We start from the raw sequence: 15172 nt of genomic DNA on the forward strand, positions 1-15172 counted from the left end.
AAGAAAACGTAAGAGAAAATCCTCAGGGTCAGGGACCTTGTGGCATGTTCTTAGACATGACACTAAAAGCATGATCTATAAAAGAAAAAATAACTACCTGGACTTCATCAAGAGTTAAAGCTTTTGCTCTGTGAAATACTCTGCTAAGAGAATGAGAAGACAAGCTACGGATGGGAGAAAATATTTGCAAACCATCTATCTGACAAGGGACTCATATCTAAAATACATAAAGAATTCTCAAAACTCAATGGTAAAAAAACTAAACAATTCGATTAGAGACACTTAAAAGATATGAAGAGATATTTCACTGAAGAGGATATGCAGAAGGCAAACACGTACATGAAAAGACATTTAACATCACTATCGATTTGGAAAATGCAAGTTAAGACTATGATGAGATACCACTACACACTTACTAAAACAGCTAAAATGAAAAACAGTGTTTATGCTAATTGCTGGTGAGGATGTGTCTCATACATAGCTGGTGGAAATGAAAAATGGTACAGCCATGCTGGATAAGTCTGGCAGTTTCTTTACAAACCGAATATATATAAACACATATGTTAATCCATGCAATCATACTCCTGAGCATTTATCACAGAGAAATAAAAACTTATGTTCACACAAAAACCTGTACACAAATGTTTATAGTACATTTATTTGTAATAGCCCCAAATGGAAACAAAATGTCCTTCAAAAAGTGAATGGTTAAACATAGGTGATACGTCCATACCGTGGACTATTACTCAGCAATAAAAGAACAAGCTAATAACCTAAATGGATGTCAAGGGCACTACACTGACTAAAAAAAAAAAAAATCAATCACAAAGGTCATACATACATGATGAAAATTATAGAGATGGAGAACAGATTAGTAGTTTTCGGAGCGTGGGGACGATGGTGGGAGGAGGAATTGTGACTATAAAAGGAGCATCACAAGGGACATCTCTGATGATGGAATACTCCTATATCCTGAGGGCCACACCCAAATCCACACGTGGTAAAATGGCACAGGTCTCCACACATGCTTCGTGCCATTCCCTCTACTATTTGTGCATCTATAATTATTTCAAAATAAAGTTTAAAAAAATCTGTTGAGTGAAGTCTGAGAGTGGTCTGCCTTTCACAGTCCTAAAGGGATTCCATTGCATTTCTCTTTCTGCTTCAATATTTTAATCCCTTTCAAAATGGTAAAAGGCTCAAAGCCACTGTTTGTATAATTCCTTACTTACAATTTCTTCCAACTTCCTTGGCTGTCAATGAGCTGCGACTGTGGACCAAGCCACAGCTAATTCAGAGAATGGAATGAAATGAAGTGAGAGAGCACTGAGGCCATGCCCAGGGCTTACCCTGATTTACTACTTGGAGGTACGGGGGCACGGGAGGGCTCTGAGGGGCCCATAGTCTCCAGAAGCTCTGGAAAGGGCGAGAGGCCATTGCTCAAGCTGGGCCCTTCAGGTGGCCGTGGCTGCCAGACGCAGAGCAGGTGAAGGTCAAGCATCAGCTCTAAGCCCACCTTCCAAACCACGCCATCAGGGTGGGACACTGCAGACACAGTCAGCAAAGGACACAGGGCCCATCGCACTTTGCACTGTGCTCATTCTTACCACATGTGCCAGGGAGACCCAGCACATGCCGGGATTGGTTATTGGTGGCACACCGAGGAAGGCTGGGACTGTTAGCCAGAGGCTGTGCTTTACAAGAGACTGGAGTCCACAGAACAGTAAGGACTTTTGGTGGTGTGAGGGGTAGGGAGGGTCGGGGACTGGCTAGGAAGAGGTCTTACCTCTAAAATAAGGTCTGAATTTTCATGCCTTCCAATCGTAGTGCTTTTATTCAGGACAAAATAGCCTTCTGCACTCTTTAGATAGGCTTTCATATTCTCTGCTTTCCCTATAAAAGGTTTTCAGAAAACAATTTTGTTAGAAAAATACAGTCCTCTAATTATTCAATGTCATATTTAGAATGAATGGAATACACCATAATGTCCACAGGAGAAGTCAGCAGAGGTAGGAGTGGATAGCTGGATTTAACAATGATCACAATGATAATTCTGCACATTTTTAAGACTGTCCTTTTAACAGTGATAGCCGGCATAGATGAGCTTGCTTCTGATCACAAGAGGACATCCTTTATGTAACTCAGAGCACAAACAAGCAATAGCAAAAAAAAAAACCCAAACAAATCTGAATTCCACTGATAACCGCTCTCCACCTCCCATTAAGCTTAGTTTGGGGTTAGTTATCTGACAGAATCAAATACTCAGTGTTACTAACCCACCACTTACTAGCTCTGTGACTCTGAGTGAGTTACTTATTCTCTCTCTATGCCTCTGTTTCCTCATCTGTAAAATGGGGCTAATGATACTCTGTATCCCAAAGAGTTTTGTGAGGATTAAATGTGAAGCATCTAGAATGGTGAATGCTACACTAAACACCCATTTGTCCTACTGTGACTGTGACTGTTATTAATCTTGGGCTTCTGAACTTTGACTCAAGAAACTCCAACTTCTACAGAGCTTCTTAAAGTGTGGAAGAGTCAGTCATCAAGGAAATGGGCATTAGAAGATACTTTCTTTTTAAGTCACCGCATTCCTTCATATATTTAGGTTGAAAAAAAAATGATTTCCAAAGACAAAATATCAAGATTATAGCTTGGCTGTACGGTCAAGACTCTGTACGTATCTTTTGCTGGCATTTTATTATGAAAATGTCAAACACACAGAAAAGTTGAAAGAAGTGGATGGTGAACTTCTATAGAACAATCACCCAGATTCTACAATCAACATTTTGTTCTATTTGCTTTATCACATATCTACCCATCTATACATTTTATATTTTAATGCATTTCAAAGTAAACCCTATACATGTTTTTAAATTTTATTTATTTATTTTTGGCTGTGTTGGGTCTTCATTTCTGTGCGAGGGCTTTCTCTAGTTGTGGCAAGCGGGGGCCACTCTTCATCATGGTGCACGGGCCTCTCACTATTGCGGCCTCTCATGTTGTGGAGCACAGGCTCCAGATGCGCAGGCTCAGTAGTTGTGGCTCACGGGCCTAGTTGCTCCGCGGCACATGGGATCTTCCCAGACCAGGGCTCGAACCCATGCCCCCTGTATTAGAAGGCAGATTCTCAACCACTGCGTCACCAGGGAAGCCCTATACATGTTTTTTATTTTTTTTATTTTTATTTATTTATTATTTTTATTTTATTTTTTTTTGCGGTACGCGGGCCTCTCACTGTTGTGGCCTATCCCGTTGCGGAGCACAGGCTCCAGATGCACAGGCTCAGAGGCCATGGCTCACGGGCCCAGCCACTCCGCGGCATGTGGGATCCTCCCAGACCGGGGCACGAACCTGTGTCCCCTGCATTGGCAGGCGGACTCTCAACCACTGTGCCACCAGGGAAGCCCATATATACATGTGTTTTAAAACATAAAAATGTCAGTGACTTCAGCTGGTTCCAAGATGTTGATGATAATTCACATGATATTTGAATTCTGATCCATCTCAGTGCCATGTCAAAGATAGCCTCTTTTCTTTTTTTTCCTTTTTTTTTTTTTGGCTGTGTTGGGTCTCCGTTGCTGCATGTGGGCTTTCTCTAGTTGCGGCGAGAGGAGGCTACTCTTCCTCACAGTGCGCAGGCTTCTCATTGTGGTGGCTTCTCCTGTTGTGGAGCATGGGCTCTAGGTGTGCAGGCTTCAGTAATTGGAGCACGTGGGCTCAGTAGTTGCGGCACACGGGCCCTAGTTGTGGCTCGCAGGCTCTAGAGTGCAGGCTCAGTAGTTGTGGTGCACTGGCTTAGTTGCTCCGAGGCATGTGGGATCTTCCTGGACCAGGGCTCGAACCCGTGTCCCCTGCATTGGCAGGCGGATTCTTAACCGCTGAGCCACCAGGAAAGTCCCCAAAGTCTCTTTTCAACTGAAAGGTCACTGAAGTGTGAAGTTGTTAGACTGTGGATAAAAACAAAAATCATCTAGGTCTGACCGTAGAGGGTCTCCGGTCTGGCTCTGCTTTCCATCAACATCTCCATCATCATTCCATCACTGAATCCCTACTAAGTGCCAGGCACTGGGCTATCCTTTTACACACATGGCCTCTTTTCATCCTCAGAACCACCCTGCGAGGCAGGTGTCAGTATTGTCCCACTTTACAAATGAGGAAACTGAGACTCAGAGAAGTTAAGGTCACACAATAGTAAGTGTGTGACAACTCTGAGCCTTTGCATGTAACCAGTGTATAAACCTCCATTGCTGCTGGTGGGGCAGAGTAGGGGTGGGGGAATTGCACTGTCTGCTGACACTTGGCACATGTAGTAAAAGAAAGTCCTTGAAACCAGCATTCTATCCTCTGAAAGGAAGACGAGACCCTACCTGGGGGTAAGAGAAATAAAAATAAGCAGGATAGTTTATATTTGTAAACTTTGAGGCCTGTGGATGTCCCACAAATATTGATGCTTTCAGATAATGAGAAATACATTTGATTAAGTTCGCTGTCATGTATACAGGGGAAAAGACATTTCCTCTTCCCAAAGAACCATGCTCTGCTGCCTTCAGTTATTAATCTTCAATTGCAGAGGACCATGTTAGCACGCAACACATTCAAGTCTAATTAAGCTAAAATGGAAACTTCCAAGAAATGTCTCTTCTGCAGGAAAACCACAGGAAACGCCACTAATCTAAAACTTAAACTTGGATCATGTGCATATTTGTTTTTTAGCTCTCACCCCAGACGTCCCCAAGGCTGGGGTCTTCTCTCTGCTCAGACGTCCCCCCTCGGGGCAACCACCTGACTGACCACTCTGGCTAAAGGCACCCTCAGTCATGTTATTCCCCTGCTAGTTTTCCCCTGCTGTGTTTCCTTCCTTGTACTTATCATTCTCTGACATGTTCTTGTTCCTTTCTTTAGTTATGCTTGCTGTTGGTTTCTCTTTCACTAACATATATGTTCCTGGAAAACCAGGACTGTGTTCAGTTTGTTCAGAAGCGATTCTTCATGGGTATTTTGTGTTTGTACCCATCTTCAGAGCAAAGGCATTGAAAGATTTTGTCCTGCACTCACTTTCCGAGGCTGCTTGTATGGCAAACAGCCTGGGAGGATAGAGGTAATGTTTCTAATAAAGATAACGGCTCCTTCTGGGGCAAAAGTTGGGCAGGTTTGCTAGCAGCCCCTTTCAAAGATTGCAGTTTCCTGAGTTTGGAGTTCCTTACCTGGGACACAGACCCACTGTGCGCACAGCATCCACACTGGCTGCTCTGCACCACCCCGAGGGACTTTCAGGGCAACAGGAACCAATGTGCATATGCAGCTCTGCTGCCTGTTATGTCAGCTGTGCTGTGAGTAATCAAGTTCTTTGTTTCTGCCCCAGGAGTCTCTTGTCTTCTGCCAGGAACTATAAGCTGGGCAGCCTTACTTACTAACTTTCAAACAGGGTCAAATGTCAGACCCTTTGCAGTTCCTGCCAGTTCTGTGCATTACCCCTTCTCCAGGGCAGGGGGCGGCGGGGGGGCAGAACCTGACACATAGTAGGTGCTTGGGAAACACTTGCTGAGTGAATGAAAATACAAAGGACACCTCAAAGCAAGTCAGTACAGCCAGCTGGCTAGGAAGCTTTGATAGTAACTACCTTTCATTTTTCCTGTCAGTATCTAGCTTAGATGACTCCTTGGAAAACCTAAATTCTATCTCTTTAGCTTTTGGATTGGACAATATTTCTCCACCTTCATTTTGCCCTGTGCATCACTTCCTTGCGTGAAAACACTGTCAAAGTAATTTGAATGTGTGGAGCTCTGTGAATTCGTTCTTACTCAGCGCCATGGAGCACCAGCCACAGGAAAGAGCAAAAGGGCTTCAGTCATCTGCGTTCCCCCGACCACTTTGGATGGCTCAGAATTGGGCTATAGGAGCAAACTTTCTTTTGAGGTTTACAGTGGCCTCAAAGTTCCTTAAAGAAGGGGAGTTCAGGTAAGGGGCGGGTGTGTGTGTGTGTGTGTCTCTGACCATTGGGTGGGTGTTGTCCATAAATCAGGGGAAACGGGTTCCTCTCTTAATCCCAGCTATACTCACAGGACATCCAAGAGCTAGTGCCCAGGAGAGGCTTAAAGCTCCCGTGCCCCTCCCTTGGGGGGCGAGGTAGGGGCTGCATTTAGGAAGGAACGGCTGGTGTTGGGGCACCTTTTCTGGGGTGCTCCTGGCGACCCGAGCCTGGATCAGAGAGTTCGGACTCGGCTGGCGCCGGGTCCCCTGCCTACCCCAACGCCCTTGACCTCGCAGGGCTGGCCTCCTCCGGCCCAGGTTTCCGCCCGCCGCCTCCTCGCGCGCCGCTCTCACCTGGCCAGAGGAAGAAGCCCACGCCTCGTCCTCCGCCGAGAGCCCTGACCTCCGCTCTGCCGCCCTCCCGCGGAGTCTCCAGGCGAAGGCCCGCAGCCCGCGCGCCCGCCCGGCCTTTTTACAAACGTCGCCACGGCAACGCCATTCTGACGGCCGAGCTGGGGAGGGGCGTGGCGTGCGCGGTGCCCGAGGATGAGGGGGAGGTGCGCTGGCAGCACCCGGCCAATTACAGCCCGCTGCAGCGCTGCGAGCCCTCTCCGACCTGCCCCCTAGAGGTCCCCAGCCCCGTTTCAAGGATGGAGAAACAGGCTCAGTGTTCACAGAAGTAGCTCCAAGTCTTACAGCGGGGAAGGAGCAGACTCGAGAATCCTCCCTACTGACCTTAGCTCTAGGCTCGGTGCGTTGAGGAGGGGGTGGTCAGGCGTGGGAGGGTAATGGAGCTGAACCACGAGAAGCTTGGAGGTTAGTACCCCCCGTCCCACCCGAATCTCTAGTTCTCTCTGTTGTGGAGGAGAAAACAGAGTAAGCTGGGGGGACCATCACTTCTGGGGGTGGGGGTGGAGATGGGAGATGGATGGGGTGGAAGGAACACTTCTGAAAGAATGGAAGATTCTCCCCCGTGCTAGGGAAAGGGTATTAACAAGCCCACAGCCTTACTGTTCCTGTCCTTCCCTGTCAAAACTCGCGTTTATTCATTCATGTGTTCTTTACTTCTACAAACATCACCTGAGTCCCTATAAGGTCAGACGGTGGCCCCAGTGTTGACCTGGATCAGATCCTTAAGAAACCCCCCCGCACTCCCCATGGGCACGGGGCTGGGGGATGGAGCGTGTGGAGAAGACATGCAAATGCCAACTATCTCCCCTCACCCCATGTCACCTTTTTCAAATCAGCCCCTTCTGTCTGGGAGCAGAACAGACCTGCTGACTACCTACAGAATGCCTCATTTCCCTGGCAGGAAATGACGGACAAGGTGCCCCAAGACAAACTCAAAATATTCATCTGAGAAAGATGAAAGATGGCAGACTCCACTCTAGTCAATTAGAAGAAGATATAAGAGAGAAAAATCATGGAAATCGATATGGGATGGAATATATGGTAAAGATGCTCCCACATGCCTAGAGGCTCTTAGAAATGCACATTCCCTGGCACAGACCTCAGAGATTCTGATTAGGCAGCTCTGGAGCATGGTCCAGGAATGAATGTGTTGCATTCTTTCAAATTCCTTGTGCATTTGTTAAAAGCTTGGCAAAACCTCAGGACTTTTTCAACCCTGCAGTTGAATCGCAGAGCCCTCCCAGCACTTGTCCCTAGAAATCTCTTCCAGGCCCTCAGTCAGCCTGGAAGGTTCTGCCTGGGTTAGTTCCATTCGACCAGAAAGACCTTAGGAATGTATGAGGAGTGACCACAGAGGCCGGGGCCCTGAGTGGTAACTTCAGAGGAACAGAGAGGGTCAGGCTCAACTCTCCAGGCACATTTCTGCCTCAGGGCCTTTGCAGTTACTGTTTCTTCTCCCTACCAGGCACTTCCCCCAGGGATCTCCTTCAGCTCCTTCAGATTTTTACTCAAATGTCACCCTATTTAAAAGGGTCTTGGAATTCCCTGGCGGTCCAATGTTTAGGACTCGGTGCTTTCACTGCCCGGTTCGATCCCTGGTCGATCCTGCAAGCCCCATGATGCCACCCAAAAAAACAAAACAAAACAAAAGACACCCCCCCAAAAAAACATGAATAACAAAACAAACACCTCACTCTATTGCTCTTCCCTTCATCTTACCACTCCTCTAACATGCTATTTATTTAGTTTCCTTCTCTTATTTGTTGTCAGTCTCCCCACTCCCAACTCCCCCCTGCCCCCCAACTTAAGCTCCATGAGGGCAGGGTTTTTTTTTTTCTCTTTTGTTCACTGCTGTATCACCAGTACATAGAACAGTGCCTGAATGAACGAATGAGTGAATGAACAGGGGCAGCCCTTGCCACCCGCCCACAGCCTTGCCTCCTACTCTTGAGCTGCTGAGCTGAACTGTCCTTACCCCAGGACCTAGGCTTCTGTAGCCTTGGCCCTCGCCAGCCCCATGCCCATCTCCATGCTTGTCTTCAGTGTCATCAACATGAGCACAGAATGCAACCCTGCTCATTGCCAGCCAGACCCTACAGAGCCCATCCAGGCCAGCCTGGAGCCGGTGCCGCCCTTGGCCCCCCGATAGGCTTGGGAGAGCCTATGTTGCCATTAGTCCATCTCTCGATGAGGAAATACTAAACGGAGAACAAAGCTGACATTCAGGCTCACTGGAGCAGAAATTGCCAAATCTTGATTGGACCCTGCCGCTCCCCACAGGATGCCACAGTCATCTCAAAGGGTGTGTGAAAGTCTTAAAACCCAGTTCCATGTCATCCACTTAAATTTCAAAAACAGAAACTAAAATACCCCAATAACTCATGGCTTTATCATAGCATGTCCTGGGCTGAGTGAGAGTTGTACTTTGCGATGATGGGGTGTTCAAAATACTGCACCTGGGGAATTCCCTGGCGGTCCACTGGTTCGGACTTGGTGCTTTCACTGCCCTGGCCCGGGTTCAATCCCTGGTGGGGAAATTAAGATCCCGCAAGCCACAAGGCATGGCCAAAAAAAAAAAGATTTCTAGCTTATATGGGCTCCTTGGTGATGCCTGTAATCAATCAATCTTCTTGAGCTCTGGGTGGCTACCAAGGCTGTACTGTATCTCCATCAACATCAGGATGCTGGTGTCTGAAAGGCCTGGGTCCAGGTCCCAGCTTTGTCATTCCCAGCTGTCCTCCTAATACTGGAGCGAGTGATGTTAACTCCGGGCTTTCCACCCGCAGGGCTCTGTCCCAGTCCTTCCTGTGGATCATCTCATTTAATCCTCAGCATAACCTGGGGCAGTAGGTGTGTGTGAAACACCTGGACCTCGGAGCTCTGCAGAGAAGCGCCCAAAAGTGTCGTGACGGGTGTTATTTCTATCACGTCACTCCCACTGGAACAGGAAAATAGGGCTCAAGAGCCATGGAGGTGTGTGACCAAGGTGACACAGCCAGAACAGGATTTGAATCTAGATGACTGTGATGGGACGGTATTTTCCCCGGGGACCACAGGTGACAGGTGTCACAGCCACGAGACACCCATGCTCACCACCTGCTTTCCCTCAGCCCTGAACAATCTGGGCTTCTGGCTGTCCTGAAGTTTGGGCAGTGCCTGCAGCAAGAGGGGGAGGGAGCTGAGGCCAGGAGGGGGTAGCTGGGGCTTGCCAGGGACCTCTCCTGCCACCCACTGGGCTTCTTTCCTGCAGGACCTCTGCCCCATAAAATCTCATTGGGCCGCAGTTACCTTCCCTGGGCTGTCCTTGACCGGGAGAGCCCATCCACTGTGCCCCCTCCCCAGATCTGCTTGTTGTCCCCTGCATTCCAACAAGAAATGAATGCTGGCCTCCTGCCTGGAACAGGTAGGGAGCTTGCCCAGCCTTTAAGGGGTAAGAGAGAGCCAGGGAAAGAGCTGGAACAGGAGAAAGGGAGTGTAAAAGAGAGAGAGAGCGCTCGAAGATCAGGAAGTAGCTAAGCTGTTGAGTAGGTGTCAGATGGGAGAGCAAAGGGCCACTGGAGGCTCCACAGTCCATTACTAACCTGACGCTATGGGCTAAGGAAATGCAGGTTTTTATACACACACACACACACACACACACACAGGTTCACAAAAATAAATTCAAACCACAAAATCACAGCTGGTCACTGAGGCCTTCTGCGGCCGTGCTCACCCCTTTCCCCTGTCAGAAAATGAGAAGTCACCCAGGTGTTTTCTCAGATACAGACAAGGCTGGTTGGGACATTCATCTCTTGCAAATCATAGATCTGCCAGGGGGCTTCCCTGGTGGCGCAGTGGTTGGGAGTCTGCCTGCCAATGCAGGGAACGTGGGTTCGAGCCCTTGTCTGGGAGGATCCCACATGCCGCGGAGCAACTACGCCCGTGAGCCACAACTACTGAGCCTGTGCGTCTGGAGCTTGTGCTCTGCAACAAGAGTCCGCGATAGTGAGAGGCCTGTGCACCGCGATGAACAGTGACCACTGCTTGCCACAACTGGAGAAAGGCCTCGCACAGAAACGAAGACCCAACACAGCCAAAAATAAATAAATTAATTAATTTAAAAAAATTAAAACAAAAACAAAAAACCACTGTCTCTAAAAAAAAAAAAAAAAAAAAAAAAAAAAAAAACCAGAAAAAAAGCTTTGCCAGGGAGGTCAGTCTGTATGTTCTGTTTGAAAACTGCAGATGAAGGGTGCTGATCCCACCTCTGATCGGCCTGGTTTCGTTTGTTTGTTTGTTTTATTCTGTCTGTACCTCACTTCTCTCACCTGTAAAATGGAGGTAATAACAGCATTGACTGTAAAGACAAAATGGGTTAAATGTGTGAAGTAGTAAACTGTGCCCGGTACCACAGACTCCTTCTGTGAATGTCCGCGTTGCTGTCTGTCTGTTTGCTTGTTTTTGTTGCTTTCTTGATGATGTGGGAGGACAGCACCATCTCAACCCGATCACAGCCATCCTGGGGAGAGCTTTGATTTGCATCGTCTCAGTCCCAACCCAGAGCAAACTTGACCTCAGAACACTCGCATATCATCTTGCTTGTTGCCCAGGGACATTTCTGGGTGTGGGTGTCAGAGGCAGGCTGAGCTCCCCTGATCGCTGCTAGAGGGATTCTGAGAATCCAGCTGGTCTCTGTGGCGTGGCATGTGCAAGACAACTCCATATATTCGACTTCCAGGCATCCAGGCAAATCAACCTCCACTACTTTTTTTGGGGGGATTAACAATGAACCACTATGAATGAGGTGAACCAAACTAGCTAATATTTACTGAGGCTTGTTAGGTACCAGCCGCTATGCCATGCACTGTTTTATTTAATTCTTGGCCCAACCCATTTCACAGAAGCGGGCTCAGAAAAGTCAAGTAACTTGCCCAGTTACAAATCTTGTAAGTGATAGGTCCAAGATTCGAACCCTAGCTGTTGGACTCCAGCATATTTTCTTTTTTGTAAAGTTTTGTTTTCAAAACATAATATACATCTCGAAAAGAGCACAACTGATAAGTGTACACTTGAAGAATTTTCACAAAGTGTATGCACCCACCCTAACCAGAACCCAGAACAAGAAGCAGAACATCACCACCCACCCCCGCCCCTCCGAGAAGACTCCCTGTGCTCATTCTTGTTACCCCCTCCCGCTTGTCTGACTTCCAATCATAGATTAATTCTGCTTGGTTTTGAACTTCATGGAAATGGAATCTTACAGATTCCATTTGCTGCCTGGTTTCTTTCACTCAACTATGTGAGGTTCGACCACGTTGTCTGATGTAGCTGTGGTTCATTCATTCTCACTGCTGCATTGCATTACACTCTGTTATCTATTCCTGCAGAACAAATTACGGCAAACTTAACGGATCCCAAAAACACACACTTATGTCACAGTTTCTGTGGGTCACGAATCTGGGCACTGCTTAGCTGGGTTCTCTGCTCAGGGTCTCTCCCAGGCTGCAATGAGGGAGGTGGCCAGGGCTGGGGTCTCATCTGAGGCTCAGCTGGGGAAGGATCCTCTTTCCAGTTCATGTGGTGGTTGGCAGGATACAGTTCCCTGAGGGTTGTTAGTCTGAGGGCCTCACCGCCTTGCTGGCTGTTAGCCAGAGATCTTGCACTGTTTCTTGCCATGTGGGCCTCTCCATAAGGTGGCTTGCTTCATCAAAGCCAGTGAGAGTCCATAGAGAGAGTCTCCAGGCAAGATGGAAGTTACAATCTTCTGTAACATAATCACAGAAATGACATGCCCATCACCTTTGCAGCATCTACTGATTAGAAATAAGGTACAGTCCTGCCTACTCTCAAGGGGAGGGGACACAGAGGTGTGAACACCAGGGATATTTGGGGGCCGTTGTGTATGCCTTTTGGTATGCACATGTGCACATATCTCTTGGGTATATATCTAGGAGTAGAATTTCTGGGTCACACATACATCCGGCTTTATGAGATTCTGCCAAACATTTTTCCAAAGTGCAGGCACCCTCTACACTCCCTCAGCAGGCTATGAGCTTCCCAGTTAGAGCACATGCTTTCAATACACTCCTCCCCTCTCTCCTTACAGAAGGGGTGTTTGAGCTGGGGCTCTTTGGGACGACAGGTCCTAATTCTGGCCCCATGTCAGAATCACTGAATTCCCGGGCCGCTTCGCCAGACATTCTGATCATTTGAGGGCTCAGATACAAACTGGAAGGTCCACTCCATGAGGCGAGGATCCCTGTATCCTTGGTGCCCGGAGCAGTACCTGGCAGCAGTTCCTGGCAGGTACCAGGTAGCTGGCACGCAATGAATGTTTTTTTGATTAAGTGAATGAGTTTAGGAAATATTGTTCAAGAGATGGGCCCCAGGGCGGGTATAAGCTGCTTAAACGGGAAGGAAACTTTGTTGTGTCTGAGGCTGTGTGTATTTTTCTGGGAAGAGGGCTCAGAGCCTCAACCAGGTATGTCCCCAACAAAGGTTAAAGACCGCTGTGATTGGATACTCTCCGGCTTAGGTATTTTATCACATGAAGAAAGACTTGGTCCCAGGGTAGGTGGCATGGGAACTGTGGACAAGGTCCCATGGTCCTTAGAAGTAAAAAGCGAGACAGTGCTTCCCTGGGGTGGCTCATAAACTGACACCTTGCTTGTTTTGTCCTTTGACCCATGGTAGTTCTTTTGGTACATCTAGCCACTGCCTGGCCTCCTGGGACCCTCCCTGTGTCTGTCTGTTGAACAGAAAATTCCAGGAGGCCTCGGTGCCCTGAGTTTCCATCAGGGGCAAGCCAACATGAGCCCTAGCTTTTGAAAAACCCCTTTCAATTCATAGAAAGCCTCCCAGTTTATCTGGTTTGAAATGACCTCATCCTTTGTCACCTTCTCTCTTGTTTTCTGGAGGTTTCTCAGCGTCTTGCTGCTGTCCGTATTCTTTTCTCATGTGAACAGTGCACCTATTTTGGGCATTTTGTCGTTGTTGTTTTGGGTCATTCCCGTCACACAATTTTTATATTCCTTTCCAGTCAGATCAACCTCATGCCTCTCTAGACATTTCTTCTCAGGTTTCCTCTGAATCATTTCGTTTGGTCTAAATATGTCCAGTGTTTCCTCCTTCCTCACTGCACTCCACATAGACCCTCTCTTTTCCCCGGAACAACTGTTCTTTTCTTTCGAATCCCTGACCCAAATTCTCATCTTTCACCATGTTTTCTGACTTCTCCTAAGAACTGATTGTTTTTTGAAACTTAAGCCTCAAATATCATCCCTTCTAATCTGGGTCTGAATTTGGATCACGGTCAAGAAGCAGGGGAGACAGGAACGTGGATGGGTAATTAGGATCCTCAGCAGAAGGGCTGAGTGTTCATCGGTGGGGGGGTCAGAGGGGCCTGGGGATGGAGGGAGAGGTATCTTCTTCTGCCTCGGGTAGGGCTTAGGGTGGGGTTGTCAGGAAAAGCGCTAAGAAAAAAGGACCCATTTGACTTGAGTTCTGAAGGATGAGTAGGATTTCCGGAGGCAGAGCAGGGAGAGAAGAGGATGGTCCAAGGCAGGAGCAGTGGGAATGGAGGCCAGAACATGAGTCATCAGAGAAGCTAGGGACAAGAGTACAGAAGGAGAGGGGGGGCCAGGTGCTGAGACCGCAGACTGAAGGTCCATGGTCAGCCCTCAGATATGTTTGTCTGGCTTTCCCAGCGTGTTAAAAGACTTTTAATTAATTGCTGAAGGGAGAGGCCTCTTTCTGTGGAGTGACAGAGAAACCTATTCAAATTGTCCTCAGCATGAATGCAAATTCACTGGTTACCAAAAATGAAAAGTCTAGAGGGAACCTCTGGGTTCAGGCTCAGATGATATCATGAGGCCTTGACCTCTCTCCAGCTCTCAGGGATTCTTTGAACCATGTGGATCCAACCTTAGACAGAATCTCTCTATAATGGTCACAAAAAGGCAGCCGAAGCTCCAGCCCTTACATCTTCTCAGCTTTGAATTCCATAGGGAAGGATAAGAGTCTTTTTCTTAAGCTTCCCCCAATGGCCTCACTGCTTCTCATTTTCTCTGGGTGGGTCAAAAGCCCATTCCTGAGCCAATTATTGTGGCCCAGGAGACTGCTCTGATTGGCTGAGCTTGAGCCACATGCCCAGCCCTGCAGCCAGAGGTGGAATCAACACCATCTCTGAGAAACTGGACTGAGACTACGAGAAAGGTGTTGTCCCCAAAGGGGGATCATAACACCATAATATTTTAGAAGAGAGGTCAATTGCTATTAGGTGACAAAAACCAGATGTCTACCACAGTAGCCAACATGTACAGATCATTGACATCTGGATTTATGCCTTTTTTTGGGAAAATGGGAATATCTGGCAATACCTGGACTCTCTTCTTGTATATAGATCAACAATCTGCTGGGGCTGAGAAGAGGCTCCCTCTTTAGATACAGCCTATGTTCTGCCTGCCCAATGCACTGATCATATTTCCTCTCGGGCTCCTGGAAGCACTTGAATTTTTATTGCCAGCATAATTTGATTCTGTAAAGAAATCTGTTTTTCCCACCAGAATGGAAGAGCCAAATGTACAGGGGTCAAATAGCTCTCCTGTGCTCCCACAAACTCCTGAGGACAAATGCCTGGCCATTTTTGATAGTCTCATTCCTTGCTCATTTTAAAAGCCTTCTTTAAACAAATATTGAACACATAGTGATTTTAGAATCTGTTATCTGATAATTCTAACATCTGAAATCTTTGGGTGGGAGTGGCAGTGGGGTGGTGTCTCAATGTCTTGTTTGTTGTGTCTGCTTACTC

The 15172-nt window shown here is 47.5% G+C and overlaps 1 protein-coding gene and 1 pseudogene across 2 annotated transcripts in view; both read right to left on the bottom strand.

Annotated features, from left to right (window-relative positions):
- LOC308611081 (forkhead-associated domain-containing protein 1-like) overlaps positions 1 to 2386 on the bottom strand; it is a gene marked incomplete at its 3' end in the record, with an annotated part of 87922 nt that extends 85536 nt beyond the window's left edge. Inside the window, exon 1 of the mRNA XM_081260010.1 lies at positions 1787 to 2386. Coding sequence (XP_081116136.1) covers positions 1787 to 1879 — 93 coding nt within the window. The 5' untranslated portion in view covers positions 1880 to 2386. The remainder of the gene's footprint in view (positions 1 to 1786) is intronic.
- LOC308611089 (centrosomal protein of 78 kDa-like) overlaps positions 1 to 15172 on the bottom strand; it is a 727725-nt pseudogene that overhangs the window by 303999 nt on the left and 408554 nt on the right. The window lies entirely within an intron of this gene.

Source organism: Mesoplodon bidens (assembly GCF_964165515.1).
Source record: "Mesoplodon bidens genome assembly, contig: HAP1_SCAFFOLD_157, whole genome shotgun sequence".
Lineage (NCBI taxonomy): Eukaryota > Metazoa > Chordata > Mammalia > Artiodactyla > Ziphiidae > Mesoplodon > Mesoplodon bidens.